Genomic DNA, 16,839 nt, shown 5'->3' on the forward strand with positions numbered 1-16,839 from the left:
CTTGATGGACTGTGAGAGTTTCTTACTCTCAGGAATCTTTCATTTCAGCATGGCTCCATCAAGAGGAGAAAAACCAGCCGGCTTTAATTTTTGAGAGCAGCAACAAGTGGCAGGAGATAATGATGTTATGGAGGCAGCAGAAGAGAACTGTACTTTCTTTGCAGCTCATTTAGAGATTCTAAGACACATATTAATGCTCCTCTGAGTTTTTATCGTTGCTTCTCGGCGCTCAGTGTGCTGCTAACTGCACTATGTAACTCTGGTGAAGCAGACAGGACGACAGTGCTTGCAAAATCTGCGAAAAGCTGCATAACATGAGTAAGATTTATGTAAAAGTCCTGTAATATTACTCGTTGTTTCATTTCAGAGGGCAGTCATTTAGGGGTAGCTCAAACTCAAACTGTCTTACATGAGGGGAAATTGTACTGGTTTTCAAAACAAGCCACAGATTCATTAGTTTGGTTTCCTGCCTGGATTGACTGCCAAAGGTTCTAACTAGGGATGTCCCCGATCCAATCATGTGAAAAGATCTGGATCACTGATTTATCAAAATGTAACATTATGTTGTGCATATGACCATGCTGTAAGCAATACACATTTGCAGAAAGCAGAGAGTGGACTTGAAGGAATATAGAGTATAATAATGCTAGTCGCATAATTAAGGCTTTAACACGCATATTCAGTGCGAACGAGTAGGAACGAGGCTGGAAAATAGACCCTCTGTGTCTGTAAGGGTGAGTGTGTGTGTGTGTGTGTGTCTGTGTGTGTTTGTGTGCATCCCCCTTAATCACTACCCCTAGTAAATCAGTACATAGGAACAAATAGTAGAGTTGTAATATTAAGCTACAGATTCACAAGTAATATGCATCACCTCACATTTAAAACTATTCAACTATAACTTTTAAACGTACTTTTGAGAATGCATGTTGACAGTTTTTTTTTTTTACACAGATAATTGCGATGACAAATTTCTGTATGATATTTGATTTTATGAACATTTCTTTTATTTAAGAAAAGATATTTCTTTAAGTGGAAATGGCTATTTAGTACTTGTTTATTTTGTGATTAAATGGTCATAATAATAACAATTACAAAATGATCCAAAAAAACCTTAAGGGACAATTTGGATGTGTTGTTTCTGCTTTTTTTTTTTTTTTGCATTGCCAAAGTATCAGGTCGTGACTCTGTATCAACGGATACTCGAAATAAGATCATTTGGACTCCAAATATGGAGCAAAAAATGTGATTTGGGACATTCCTAGTTCTTACTCTGTGTAGTCTTTCATTTCACCAATTTTGCACCATCAACAGGAGAAAACTCAGCCAGCGTTGTATATTTGAGAGCATCAATTGAAGGGAGATAATGATGTTATGGAGGCAACAGAAGAGATCTATATCTTCTTACTTTCAAGCAGTTCTTCATCTCCTCTAGTTACGCCCACATTTTAATGCTCCTCTGACTTGTAATAGGGAGTGTAGTGTTTTTGTTGTTGCTTCTTGGGGTTTAGCATGCTGCTAACTGCACTGTGTAAATCTGGTGAAGCAGACAGGAGTTAGAAATTTGTCGGAAATCCTATATTACTCATTGTTTCATTGCAGAGACCTGTTTTGAAAACAAGCCACAGATTCATTAGGTTTGGTTTCACAGCCTGATGGACTGTGAGAGTTTCTTACTCTCGGGAATCTTTAATTTCAGCATCAAGAGGAGAAAAACCAGCAGGCTTTGATATTTGAGAGCAACAAATGAAGGGAGATAATGATGCTATGGAGGCAGCAGAAGAACAAGAGCTACACCTTCTCTCCAGTGGGTCTTCAACTCATCTAATTACGCTCTTAGTCACAGCTGCAGAGCTGGATTAGTCTTTTGCTCTGTCCCCCCCCCCCCCTGTAGCTTCTGGAGATTGGGTGAAGCGTGCGTCACATGACTACAAAGTTCTCTTTAAACTTCTTTAACTTTCTTTACCTGGTTTATCCGTACAGAAGGTCATCTTTGCTCCGACCGGAAGAGGTTGGAGATGATGTTCTTCTCGTTCTTCTTCTTGTCGAGTTTCTTCGTTTGGACTCGAGTAGAACATGACGGCACACGCCGCTATCTAATTTCCATCTGTCCGGCACGCGGCTATTTTTAGCAGGCCAGCCTTTGCTAGCTGAAGACATGTAAATATCCCTCATATGTGGAGGCAGAAGACAAGCTGCTGCGGGAACCAATTAGAGCAGCCATTCTCTCACCATGCTAGCGAGAAGGATCCCTGCGTGGTTGCCACGGCAACCGCCCCTCGTCTGGGTGCCTCGAACGGAGTGTAAAATGCAAATGCTATTCCCAAACGCGGCCTGTCAGAACCCATCTCGCACTTTCCGCTGATTCTGTACAGTCGGGGCTGGGTTCAGAAATCATCTGCTCCGTGTTGACTGACTGTAAGAGGAGCCGGCGCTATTTTCGTAGTGTCACCCCGTCTTCCGCAACCGTGCCGTTGTGTTTCTCACTTTAACGGTCTTCTGAGAGAGAGAGAGAGAGAGAGACGGCCTCTCAACAAGTGTCGGAGTTTCCATCAAAGCTCATCTCTCTCGTTAGTTTTTAAAAGTGTATTATTATTAATTACTTTATATTAACAGTATATGACTTTAGACTATAGATAAATTATATTCACACATCTTTAATCCATTTTTACTTGCCTGCATTTGTCCACTCTGACAGGGTAGACAATAACAACAACAATGATTTTTCTAAATTATTTTTTATTAAAATTAAAAATGTAAATTATTTTTATTACTTTGTCATTTTAAAACAACTCAGGCTAAGCACTCATTTGAGCAAGAAGGACAGCAACACAGAAGCAGAAGCAGCATGCATCAGCCAGGGCCACAGAAAATATATGCTTTAATTAATTAATATGCTTTAACCTAATGCAAATATTTGGGTACATGATCATTTTGTTTCAAAGATAAAAACCTGTTTTTCCCCTTTATTTTTTGCCATTTAAGCTCTTCAGGTCCAGTCAGTAACCAGAAATGGTACAAAATCCAGTAAAAAAAAAAAAAATAATAATATATATATATATATATATATATATATATATATTTTTTTTTTTTTTTTTATGGTAAACTGCCAGGACCTTTAAATTTTGTAAAAATAGGAGTAAAAGTAAAAAAAGTAAAGGTATATTGGAAAAAATCTGAAATTGTTAAAAAAAAAGGGGAATTTTTTTAGCAAATAATTTATTGGTTAACAGCTTACAGCTGGTAAGTAGCAGTAGAAATTAACTTAGCTTTGAAAATAATATATATAATAAAAAAAAAACATTTACAAAGCCTGTGTCTGTAGTAAAGCAGTGCTGGAACTGATTGTGTTACTGCACTCTCTACTGCAGCATTTGCACATTAACATACAGCACATTCAGACATTCACTTTTTTTGGTAACTATGTGTCCCTTAATCTACAATGTAGAAAATAAGTTAAAGAAAGAAATAAAGAAAAAATAAAAATGAAGGAAATATTTAAGGGTAGAATTATTTTGTATGCATCAATATTCAACTTTTACATTTTCATCTTCCTGAAATGTCTCATGTATAGAGGTCAATTGTCAATAACACTTAAGGGGACAAAAATGTGGAATGTTTTTTTCCATAATATAGTACAAATTATATATAAACTTTATTGTAAACACATATATAAAACAAATGTGATTTCGTTTCTAAAATAATGGGATTATAACAAAACATCTCTTTCTCCTTTCTCCTGGATGAGGCGTGTTCCTCTGGTATATTTTAAAGAAGCTTATTTGGAAAAACAGATAAAAGTAGTTTTGAATAATAGCACCTGTCTGGTTTTGCAATGGAAGGCTAATTATATCCCATTATTTATAATTTTATTCTTAATTTAAACGTCACACTTGCGCATTTTTTTTTTTTTAAAGCCCTGCATAGTCCACTTAAAGAAACTATAAGAAAAAAAATTATTATTAATCTTTTTTTTTTTTTTTTTTCCCTGTATCAAGATTCTCTGTTATTCTTTGCTGTTCAGCTGCAGCAGGATCACTTAAAACCAAGCCCATAAGGTCACATGGGGTTCCTTATTAATTTTTCAATTATATCATTTATTGCGATCATTTTGGTGGTGATAAATTGTGTGTCTGAATTTACATTATTGCCTAAGCCTAGTACAAAGGCTCTTTTGACAAATGTTCTCTTGCAGTTTTTTCCATTGCTTTTACGTGAACAAATTTACTGTTTTTTGCGTTATATTGCTGTAATTAGTTTTTTTCTTTGATGAAGTTTCGTTTGTTATATAGAATTTGTTTCACTTTAAGCCGAAGCAGGTTTCTTGTGCACGTCACACCGCTTCGTGGAAGCAGACTGTCCCTGTGTTTCAGAGAAATGAATGTGGATTTTAAACCTTTCTGCGTTTCTTGATTTCCCATCATTTAGTGTGAAAGGTTCATAGCAGTGTTCCGCAGCACTCGCACGTCGCTTTTCTCTCCCTGAAATCACTCCACTGCCACATAAATGCAGCCTACCCAAAATAGCCTCATTTTGCACTCTGGAGCGAGCTAGCGAACGAGCTTCGCTGTGAGATGCTGAAGTCTCCATGACAACTAAAAGTAACAGTGAGCAGCCAGCAGTCCACTTTGCGGAGCAGTTTTTTGGAAGATGGGTTTGTTTCAGAGTGGATTAGGACGGACCTCTACAGAGCAGACATGGCTTTTATCCTGAGCAGGTCATTGATTTTGGAATCAGAGTCATTTTTGGATGTGAAATGATGGTTAATAACGGGCAGAGCGAGGAAGAATAATGTGCAACACTCTCAGAACACATGTTTTACTCTTTAAAGCGGGCCCGTTTCCTTTTTTGGAGCGGCCCGCGAGGTATTTTAGAAATAGAATGAAAGTTGGCCCGCTGTTAAGCAGGTTTTTATAAGAGGGTGCGCATTTCTAGTGCAGAAAAATGGGCCAAAGAGTCTAAAAGCGGAGAGGGTGCGCATTTCTAGCGCAGAAAAACGGGGCAAAGAGTCTAAAAGAGGAGAGAGTGCGGATTTCTAGCGCAGAAAAACGGGCCAAAGAGTCTAAAAGCGGAGAGGGTGTGCATTTCAAGCGCAGAAAAAACGGGCCATAGAGTCTAAAAGCGGAGAAAGTGCGCATTTCAAGCGCAGAAAAAACGGGCCATAGAGTCTAAAAGCGGAGAGAGTGCGCATTTCAAGCGCAGACAAACAGGGCAAAGAGTCTAAAAGTGGAGAGAGTGCGCATTTCTAGCACAGAAAACAGGGCAAAGAGTCTAAAAGTGGAGAGGGTGTGCATTTCTAGCGCAGACAAACAGGGCAAAGAGTCTAAAAGAGGAGAGAGTGCGCATTTCTAGCACAGAAAACAGGGCAAAGAGTCTAAAAGTGGAGAGGGTGTGCATTTCTAGCGCAGACAAACAGGGCAAAGAGTCTAAAAGAGGAGAGAGTGCGGATTTCTAGTGCAGAAAAACGGGCCAAAGAGTCTAAAAGCGGAGAGGGTGTGCATTTCAAGCGCAGAAAAAACGGGCCATAGAGTCTAAAAGCGGAGAAAGTGCGCATTTCAAGCGCAGAAAAAACGGGCCATAGAGTCTAAAAGTGGAGAGAGTGCGCATTTCAAGCGCAGACAAACAGGGCAAAGAGTCTAAAAGTGGAGAGAGTGCGCATTTCTAGCACAGAAAACAGGGCAAAGAGTCTAAAAGTGGAGAGGGTGTGCATTTCTAGCGCAGACAAACAGGGCAAAGAGTCTAAAAACGAGAGTGCACATTTCTAGCGCAGACGAACAGGGCAAAGAGTCTAAAATTGGAGAGAGTGCGCATTTCTAGCGCAGAAAAATTGGCAAAGAGTCTAAAAGCGGAGAGAGTGCGCATTTCTAGCACAGAAAAAACGAGCCAAAGAGTCTAAAAGCAGAGAGGGTGCGCATTTGTAGCGCAGAAAAACGGGCCAAAGAGTCTAAAAGCGGAGAGAGTGCGCATTTCTAGCGCAGAAAACGAGCCAAAGAGTCTAAAAGCGGAGAGCATGTTCAGTTGTAGCGCAGAAAAACGGGCCAAAGAGTCTAAAAGCGGAGAGAGTGCGCATTTCTAGCGCAGAAAAAACGGGCCAAAGAGTCTAAAAGCAGAGAGGGTGCGCATTTCTAGCGCAGAAAAGCGGGCCAAAGAGTCTAAAAGTTGCCGTAATTAAGGAGTTTAATATTAAGAGACATCATGAAATTAAACATCAATTTGAAAAATCTTAGTTTAAACAACACTGTCAAAGATAATGATAGTAAGTCAAGTAAAATGGTGTGTAAATGAAAGTAATCAGGAAAAAAAGTATTATTTAAAGTGGTATATTTCATTATTTGTTTTATTACGGAGTCTGTGGCCCGTGACTTCAAATATATTTCTCCTTCTGGCCCCCAACAAAAAAGTTTGGACACCCCTGCTTTACACTATATATATATATATATATATATATATATATATATATATATATATATATATATATATATATATATATATATATATATGGACAGATAAGATAAGATAATCCGTTAACACTTTATAATTACTTTCATTAATATACCATTAACTAATGTTTAATAACTGTTTAATAATTTTTTACATTTTAAGAAACTAAAAAGTTGCGATCACATTTGTAAATACTAATAAACACATCGGCAACATTAACTGCAATTGATAAACATTCACCTAGTTTAAAATACGTATTTACTAGCGATTTATTAATGTTTAAAATCTGATGAGCTAATGATTTGGTAACATGTTTAATATAAATATCAATGCTGATAGATAAGTGTCGTGTGAGCATTTGTTAATATTTAAATTCTGATGAACTACTGCTTTGTTCACATCTACTGATCATTAGTTATATATTAGTTATATATTAACGAAAGTTATTATAAAGTGTTACCGATAATCCTTTACAGCCAAATGTATCATAAGTTTAGTGTTCTTTGACTTACAGTCAGGGAGAGTGTAGTTACCTTGAAAAAATAATTTAATTTCTGATTACTGGTTACTCCTTAAATTTTTTTTTAAAAATTTAAATTTTCTGGTGGAAAATTTGATGATTCTGGCTTTAGATTGTAAACTAGCTCCTCAAGTAAACTACATGCCTGAAGAATCACACATTTACTTTACATTATTTTAAGTAGTTATCCTGTCTTTTGAAGCAATGGAGACATACTTAGTCCATGGTATATTGATTTTAATGAAGAAAAATAATGGAATGTCGATTTTGTGCCTTAAAAAAAAGCATATTTGTAAGCCATATACACTTTCTTCTTCTTCCTTAGGTGCCAAGAAGGTGACCAACAAAGCAACGCTGTGGTATGTTCCTCTTTCCCTTCGGAACGTGGACAAAATCATTGAAGTCCCTCCAATTGAGGTAAGACTTGTTGTTGTTACTACCTTTGACAAATTCCATCTAATTATTATATACTTTACATTAAGTCTTTTTAGTTTCCTTTTAAGTAACTTAATGATTTTTTTTAATTAATGATGTTTCCCATAGCCTCAGTAACTAAAGTACTGAACTATCTCAAATAAACTGTCTCAAATTAGCCGCTACTGCTAATGCTCCAACCTTGAGAAGCTGGAGAAATTTGGGAATCTAAGCTTACTGTTAAAAAACTGAACAGTTTTCTGGAGAGAAATCTTTGTAGAATAACATACAGCACTAAAATGTTTTCTAAGATTTACAGTTTTGTTCACTTAGCTTAGCTTTACTTAACTTACCCCTCACCCCGAAGCAGTGAGACCTTCTGAATTAGAAAGAAAACATGGCGACACCCCTGTTCTTTACTAGTGTCCTATAATGTGCCTTATAATCAAGTGCCTTATGTATAAAAATAGACCAGAAAACAGACTTTTATTGATGGTGCGCATTATAATCCAGCATCTTATAGTGTGAAAAATACAGTAAATGTGTGGTTTTTTTTTTATAATTTTATTTTTTCCCATTTTCCCCCCAATTTACACGGCCAATTACCCCCCCTATCACTAGTAATGCCCCAACACACCAGGAGGGTGAAGACTAACACATGCTTCCTCCGATACATGTGAAGTCAGCCACCGCTTCTTTTTGAGCTGCTGCTGATGCAGCATTACCGAGTAGCATCACAGCACGGTAATGCTGGGGCAGCGACTCGGTTCTGATACGTCAGCTCAAAGACGCCCTGTGCTGTGGACATCACCCATTTAGTGATGTGGGGAGAGAGCACCATCTACCCACCCGGAGGGAGCAAGGCCAATTTTGCTCCCTCTGAGCGCCTGCTTTGACCCGGCTACCTCTGGACTACTCGGCGCCCTGTTGTGCCTTTTTTAAAAATACAACAGGCTGTAATATGAATGTACATCAGCTTTAAGTTGGGTACTTGCTCCAAAAGTGTTTTATTGCCATATAATTGGTGCTGTGTTAAGCCAAGTCCAAGAATACTCCAGTTAGAAGAATACATTGCTGAGAAATATGATTACTTGGCTAAAATTAGCTAAATGCTCTCTCAGATTTTTACTCCTTATTCCCATTTAGAATCCTATTCCCGTCAGAGTACGCTGTTAGAGCATGACTGTCAGTTCTAAACCGATTTTACATTGTGTGACGCTCATTCATTAAGTTTCAGTTTACCAAACTCTTCAGGTAATGATCATTACCGACTGACTCATTCTTTTCCCACGTCCTTCATTATTTTGTTTGTTATTTGCGAAGATCAATCGAGCAACTCTCACCAGAGAACTCACTGAGACACACTAGGATTATTTCAAAGCCAGCTCTTCAGCTGTTCAGAGTCTAGGTCTTAATGAGTGTATTGCACAATCCATAGACCAAATACCACTGTAATCAGAGAGTCTGGAAACTCTCATAGGAACATAAATTAATTACATCAAACATTAAACATTGATCATTAAAAAGGACACTTTGTAACTAAGTACTGTAGGTCATACACTGTTACACAATTACAGCTGTTTTAAAAACACAGCTTGTTTTGACATGAGAGATAATAATTGAGAAATAGGGTGACCAGAGGTTTTTTGAGACAAAATCTAAACAAAAAAAAAAAAACATTTTTGGAGCTTACTTTCTAGTGAAAATGCTTTAGAAAAACTTTAGACTGCATGGGAACACAGTACAACCACTGAGTGATATGTTAAACTTTTAGCAAAGTAAATAAAAAAAAAAAACAAGACATAACAACATTCATAACTAAGAGTGGCACAGCAGTCTAACTCATCAAGAGCCCTGTTTTAGCGATCTATAGGTGAGCCGTCAGCCATGCATGACGCAGCTTGATTTAGAGCGTGTCAGTGTGACTTTGCTATCATAACGACAGGAAAAGTATACCTTGCATGGTTTGAAGTGCACAAAAGGCACGTACAAATTCTTTTAATTACCGTATTATATTTTCTGGTCTATTTTTATACATAAGGTGCATTATGCAACACTAGTAAAACAGGGGTGGTTGTTGGGAAATAACTAAATTAAGTAAAGGTAAGCTTAGTAAACAAATCTCTTAATTCTTAAAAAAGAATTAAAAGAAAACTGTTGATTTGGGTAAGTAAATCGCTTCCGTTTCAGTACAGTTTAGATATCCACGAAGGCTGGGTGCAGCAGCATTAGAATTAGCGGCTAACTGCTAGCGTTGGCAGGATATAAATGCCGCCTGAGAGCGCTACACTGAGGAACTCTGAGTGTTCCGGTAAGCCAGGGCTATATTAGCTAATTTGTCTTGCATAGCACGGTTAGTGGCTAATGCTAATGCTGCTCCTGCAGTGCTAGCCGAGGTAAGCTGCAGTCTACAGGGGCATAATACTCACCTCTGACCGGCAAAATAGCTAGCAATTAGCGAGGTTAGCTGCTAATGCTAATACTGCTTTAGTCTCGGTGTTTGAGAACTAAACTGAAACGTCTGTGGCTTTACAGCTACTTACAACCTGACTGATGCCCTTGATTATAAGGTGCACTGGTGATTTTTGTAAAGGAAAATGTAAAGGATTTTAAGTGCGCCTTATAGTGTGAAAAATACGGTAATCAGTTACTTTTCCACTTTCAGTTTTTTTTTTTTTTTTTTTTTTTTTTACAGTACAGTTCATCACACCCAGTAAAACATTAGGCAGGAGCCATCTATACGAAATGCTGTTTTGAATTGACATTAGTAAAATGTGTTGAATGGTTACACATGAATAAAACATGCCTCATCAACTCAATTGCTGTCTTCAGTTTGCTTCTTTTGACAGGAATTGTGTTGATGTAACGCATTTTATTAATGTGCCGGCGTTTGACACTTTTTATTCATGTCAATTCAAAGCAGCATATTATTTCAGCGCGCAATGTCATTCTGAGGCCAAGCAATGTATAATTTATAAGTAGTCATCAGTGTTCCGTCTTATTCTGAAGTGTCACAGTCTGATCTCTGTGCTTCGGTGCGTAACTGTCCTTCTGAATTGGAGTCTGGCTACGTGATAGCGGAGAGATGGCGTGGTTTCGGTGAAGAGCATTGAGAGCATACGTCGGGGTTTTGTCCTGTCAGCATTGCTCACAGTATGAGTGAGGCGCGAGTGCAAGGTCATAGCAGTCTTCAGGACACGGCCTGGACACTTACTCTCAGCTCCTTAGTGACTGTTGGACTGCATGGAGGGGGTTGGTTGGGCTGTAGGATGGCATTATGTAATGCGCTGTGGTGAATAATGTGCTGCAAATTTCAGGGCCCCTTCATTAGCTTTTATTAAAATGTATACTGGCAGACAAAAAGAGCTGCTCACATCACGCATGCACGCCATGACTTTAAATTGACTTATTCTACTGAAAATCTGTTTTATTGTTTCTCTTTTTGTAATGTATAGCATCAAAATTATATCAAATAAATCTCTTTAACATGTGGAACAAATAGTTTTAGACACCACTTTCTATATCCAGAAGCCTTATTGTCCTTTTTAAACCTTATTATGTTAGCATACTGTATTTAGTATGATTTCAATAGCTCAAAGCCATCTAGAATAGACGATCATACAGTGATAACTTATGGAAATAGATGCCTTGGGCTTCAGACCAAAGATATGAAGAACCATCCAGACTGTTATCAGCAAAATCAAATGTATTTATATAGCGCAACTGATGTTACCGCAAAGCAGCTTTACAAAAATGTGATAGCAGGGCTGATTATCAGACAATATATTATAATCAAACAAACAATCAGCAGATTAGCTGATTAGATTAGTTGCAGCCCTATTAAAAAGAAGGAAGGGGTACTGCAGGGGTAAATTCTAAGGCGTTTCCAGTTCTGTTTTACATTTATTGCAGCTAAAACCCATTAATCCTTAAAGGCCTGTATGTGGATCAACATTTTAGTTCCCATCTCTGTCAATACAGTGTACATTATAGCTTCATTTTGTGGCTGCTATTGTTTTAAATATAGTGTGTTTTATATATTGTGTGTCTGTTTCAGTATACCAGCACTGAAAGTGAAGAGCTGGGTAAGAAGAGGTACGAGGCTCAGAAGCTTGAAAGAATGGAGACAAAAGAGAGGAACGGCGAGGTCATTACACCGATCTCTTTTCCTGGTAATCCCTTTTACTGTGCCTACTATAAAACTGTAATAATTAGCTGTATGTCGGTTACTAAATAGCTCTATATGTTTTATTTTCACTGTGATATATATTGTCATTGTCACACATCAATGTTATATCTCCATTATAATAAGATGGGTAAGATAGAGACTCTTTGTGATGCGGGACACTGTCACTATGATTCAAGGAACGTTGGATCATCCAAGGAACCAGGTCATGTGGCTTGTCATCAGCAGCCGGAGTCCGAGAGAGCACAATTGGTCTTGCTCTCATTGGGAGGGTAGATGGTGCTCTTTTCCCACATATCACTCCTAATGTGATGTAGGTCAGCACATGCTTCTGTTAGCTCATGTATCAGAGCCAGGGTGCTGTGCTTTACTCACACGTGTCGTCTACCCAGTGATGCTGTCTATATCCATATTTTTATATCTTGTCTATATGTTATTGCCATTTTATTATCTCTTACATATGGATCATTCTAAGTTGTTTTTTTTGTATTTGTTTGCTTATAACTTAATCAACAGTAATCGGGGTTTCCTGCAGCGCTTTGTAGTTAGGGTGGCCACCTTGACGGCAAATAGTAGCATCTGTTGATTAATTATGTTACTGCACTTTCGGGAAGTAACAGTAAACAGCCAGAACCGCCACATACCCATTGCCACCCCCACCAACCCCATCAACAAAGACTTGACCTAGAGTAACCAATTTTATTTTTAGCAGAAAACCCTTGCTGCTATTATATTAAAACAACATATCTATTTTTTAACCTCTTTAACACTTTTATTTTTATATATATCCTAAACAATTCAATTCAACAATTCACTTTCTTTATTATATTAATGTTATGTTTTAAAAAGTTTTTTTTATAGTTTTTTTTTCAACAGTGACATTCTGAATGAATCTCTGATTGTTTATATTAATGTTCTATATAAACAAAGTAGGGGTTCCATAAACCTACACAGCTATTGTAGTAAACAGTTCCTGGACTTATGTTGCCATGTATATTGTTAGCAGTTCACGGTTGAAGAATTCTAATAAGTGTTTAATTTTTTAAATTCATTTTTTCCTCTCTTTTTTTGGATGCTTGCAGAAAGACATACAAAAGGTAAACAAAATTTAAAAAAAATCTAAAGCTAAACTAAAGCTTCTAAACTAACATTTTCTCTTTTTCTCATGATTTTGTTAATGAGTTTCCATCAGTGGATAATTTGGTTCTTTTTTTTTACTGTATATTTAATGTGTATCTTGAAGACAGACTTTAATGATTCAGTGGTGTTGTGTGTGTGTCTGTGTGTGTGTGTCTCTGTGTGTGTGTGTGTGCTGTAGAGCCCTATACTGTTGGATTCAGCCAGTCAAGTCTCATCCACCTGATTGGCCCCTCAGACTGCACTCTGCATGGCTTTGTTCACGGCGGTAAGCAAATTTAAAGCTTCCTCTACTCAACATTCTCAGAATGTTTAAGAAATGTACTTCAGAACCTCAAGAAAATCAATATCTGTGATTCATGGCTTTTAAAACTGCAGTCCTTAAGAATTGTCCTTTTTAACCGAGAGCAGTAGTACTCCTGCATGGGGAATATTTTAGAATTAATTTTCTATTCATATGAAAAACTGAGAGAGTTAAGAAGGTTGCTAATAAATATGACCATTTAATTTCATATTGCTGCACATTCGTTATCTAAAATTACAGTGGTTAGATAATCCATTATGAAAGTGGACCACACCACAAGACACGTTTTCAAAGTACTCTACAGCACAGTAATTACACATTCTCACCAGAGAGGACTATAAAGACACACTAAAAATTCCCAAAATCTCTGGACTGTTGCTTTACAATTCTTGATTACACAATCTTATAATAGTTTATTTTAATGATGAATCCTTTGTCAATTGTTTAAAACATCTTTAAATGAACAATTTATTGAAAAAGCCTTTTTGTTTATGATTGAAGAACCTTCTACAGGTTCCACACAAACTAAAAGCACTTCACTAGAATCGCACATTTGAGTTACGAGCATATATTTTAAGGAATATATCATGAATCATAGAATTAAAGATACTCAAATAAAGATTAGCTTTATCTTTTGGTATTTTTTTTGAGTGTGTAGGTGTGTTTTTGTCAGCAAATGACTGTGAAATGTTTATTTTATTCACATATAAATAATTATATATACAACTCTGGGAAAAAAAGTAGTTTCTTTGATTTTACTAAATTGATGATCACAAGCCATCAAACTAAGCTGAACTGCTTGAATTTTTGCACCAGGAGTGCAGGCACAAAGTTATCCAAAAACAGTGTGTAAGACTGGTGGAGGAGAACATGCCAAGATGCATGAAAACTGTGATTAAAAACAGTTGGAATGGGATAACAAATGGATAGCAAATGGATCATTTTGCAGTTCTAATAAGAAAATAGAGACTGTGTTTAAGGTTAAGATGTACTGAAATAACAGTTAGCAGTAAAGGAATGGGAGCACAGCACTGTAGTTCAGCACAGAGAGGGATTAGATGAAGAGTATTGGAGTGGGACCTTCATGTCATGTCCTGTAACCTCCTCTCACACACACAGAGCGAGAAGTCCAAGTCGCTGACCTGAATGAGTTACGTAAACACAACAACATCAGCAGCAGCCCAGCCATGCACACACAGCATCCCTAATGAGAGAGAGAGAGAGACTGAGAGAGAGAGAGAGAGAGACAGAGAGAGAGAGAGACAGAGGCAAAACAGAATGTAAATGAATGCTGAATATTTATGTCCTAATTGGACAGATTTGCTGCCTAGTAGGGGTGGAAATCTATGACCTCACCATTCTACCATTAATTTCACATTTGATTGTGTAGAAAATACATCATGAATCCAAAGATCTGGAAATATGATTAGGCATGTCACTGTAATCATTATTTTTGGACAATTTATAGTATTTATTTATTTTGGCAGTTGACATTTTTCACGTCATTATTTGCATCTTAAGATTTTATCTGAGCACAGGACGAGAAAAAGACTTACTAAAACTTTTAATCCTAACCACCTTACACTGAACAATCGAGATGACGCGACCACAACTCGACTCTAGCAAGACTCTCGTAAATTCATCTGGCTCTGGAAATTTGTCTGCGACAGTGAAATTGCTATAAAATCGTTAGGTGTAGGGTCTGACTTGCCTATAAAATCTCTATAAAATCGTTAGGTGTTACTGACTTGCCTAATGTGGGTTTCATGGGTCTTTTGCCATTAGATTAAAACACACTAAGCCTGGATACCGACAAATCTGATGTTTTCGATTAGGATATATTAATATAAACCTCAGTCTCTCACTGTGACCAACTTCTTAAAGGTTTCAGAAGATGTGCTACAGTAAAGCTTGTAGTCTTTAGAATCTACAGGGTGTCACATTTTAGAGTTCACTTATTTTTCTATGCTGAACTAGATGTTGCCTCTGTGTGCTCAAGAAAAGAGTAAAACAGCACAACTCTTTGTTCTTAGTGTTATTTGTCTGGTTGTGTTTAATTGTGCGTGTCTATAATAGTGACGTAGATAACAATCTATACACGTTTCATTAGAGATCAATGCAGAAATCCCAGTAATTCCAAAGGGTAATTCTGAGCATGTGCACACACGCAGACACGCACTGATTTCTGATATAATACCATCAGAGCCAAGGACAACAGTTTACATGCTGTGGCTGGAAGAATATATTTCAAAAGAGAGACAAAGACAAGCGAGGAGAAATAGAGGGGAAATAGAGCAATGGATGGAGGGAGACATGTCTCAAATAGAAGACATCAAGAATAACTCATCAGCTTCTAGACCAATCAATACTGCTCAAATCTGGAAACATGATCATATTTCAGTATCGTATTTTGGGTTTAGAAGGTTGAGTAGAGGTCGCAAAAGCTTTGGAGGGTGACCAGTTCTAGGTCTATGATTTCTCTGTAAATGACTTTGCTTTTAAATTGTGTTCCAGATGATAAGTTTCTCTGTGCACTTTGATTTAGGGTGTGTCAGTGTGCCTTTGCTATCGTAATGACAGGAAAAGTATGCTGTGTGCCTCTCGAAACGCACAAAAGGCATGTACTAATTCCCATAATTAATCATGGGTGTGTTTTGGGCGTAACGTGGAATAAACCAATCAGCATTTCTCTTGCCATTACCTTTAAGAGCCAGGTGTGCTCTGACTTTGGCGGATTACTATTTCAGGGGTGCAGCTACCTGGACATGTCCAATGCTTCTCAGAAAGGGAAACTGATAGAGGTGCTGCCGAGCACCTTGTAGAACAGCACCGCCGAAGAAGCATACAGCTCGCTAGATAACGCTAGCCAGTTAGCATAACAAGCTAACACACTGGAGTGACTGGAGCATAGACATGATTACGGACTGGAGTGAGAGGAATGGAATTGCGCAGTCGATCCACAGCTCAGACAAACGTTCCTTTCGTGCCCCCGATGAGCCCAGAATCAGTCCCAAGTGTGAAATCATTTATACAATGGATAAAACTCCCTAAAACAAAAATACAAGGAAGTAACTCTAGCCCTGTTTAAATATATTAATACTGTAGCTTGAAGAACAATCTTAATGCACAATAAACTGGAGAAAGAAGGGAATTGTAGCTGACTAATACTGTAATGCCTTGGCTTTAAGAATAACATATTGTAAATTGATGTTAAACTTGTGTTTTACTTGTGCAATAGAACATTTGAGAAATATCTCTTCTGAATATTTAAATATTGAGTATTTTAGGTCCATTTATAGTTTTTGTCGAACTATTTTAAATATTTAGTTTGAAAAAGAAAGCACTGTTAAATTTGTTGGAGTATCTCTTTTTTGAGGTCTATTGGTTTTATTCTTCAACTGTTTTCTGCTAATTAAGTCTGATTTCTTCATATTTTGTGTCATTTTGTAGGACAAAGTAAACCCAATGCTAATCAAAGCCTTAATTTAGAACCTTAGGGTTTTATAGTATATAAACCCCTAACAGTAAAGTAAGTCACAAACCTGTATAAAAGATAAAAAATAATGTGATATATATACGTTTTTGGTCATACCGCCCAGCACTACTGCCAACAGGCATGTGTTATGGGTTTGTGTACTGCTGCATGTCCATGTGTGCGTAACAGTGGCGTAAAAGTGGCGCACCTGTGTTTTCCATTGCCAAGATAGCAATACACACAAACTTTAGAAATTTACCTGAACACACATAATTTAGAGTACTCAGAATTCAGATTTGATAATTGATCATTACATAAATTAAGCAGGTATAATAAGTGCTAGGTATAGATCAGATGAGTGAGAC

The 16,839-nt window shown here is 37.4% G+C and overlaps 1 protein-coding gene across 4 annotated transcripts in view; it reads left to right on the top strand.

Annotated features, from left to right (window-relative positions):
• acot7 (acyl-CoA thioesterase 7) overlaps positions 1-16,839 on the top strand; it is a 184,381-nt gene that overhangs the window by 50,667 nt on the left and 116,875 nt on the right. For 3 of the 4 annotated variants that reach the window (XM_007247940.4, XM_007247939.3, XM_007247942.4), the window contains exons 4-7: positions 7,284-7,375; positions 11,430-11,544; positions 12,641-12,655; positions 12,877-12,963. In XM_007247940.4, coding sequence (XP_007248002.3) covers positions 7,284-7,375; positions 11,430-11,544; positions 12,641-12,655; positions 12,877-12,963 — 309 coding nt within the window. The remainder of the gene's footprint in view (positions 1-7,283; positions 7,376-11,429; positions 11,545-12,640; positions 12,656-12,876; positions 12,964-16,839) is intronic. The other variant, XM_007247941.3, reaches the window with a different exon arrangement.

Source organism: Astyanax mexicanus, chromosome 12 (genome assembly GCF_023375975.1).
Source record: "Astyanax mexicanus isolate ESR-SI-001 chromosome 12, AstMex3_surface, whole genome shotgun sequence".
In the NCBI taxonomy this organism is placed as follows: Eukaryota; Metazoa; Chordata; class Actinopteri; order Characiformes; family Acestrorhamphidae; genus Astyanax; species Astyanax mexicanus.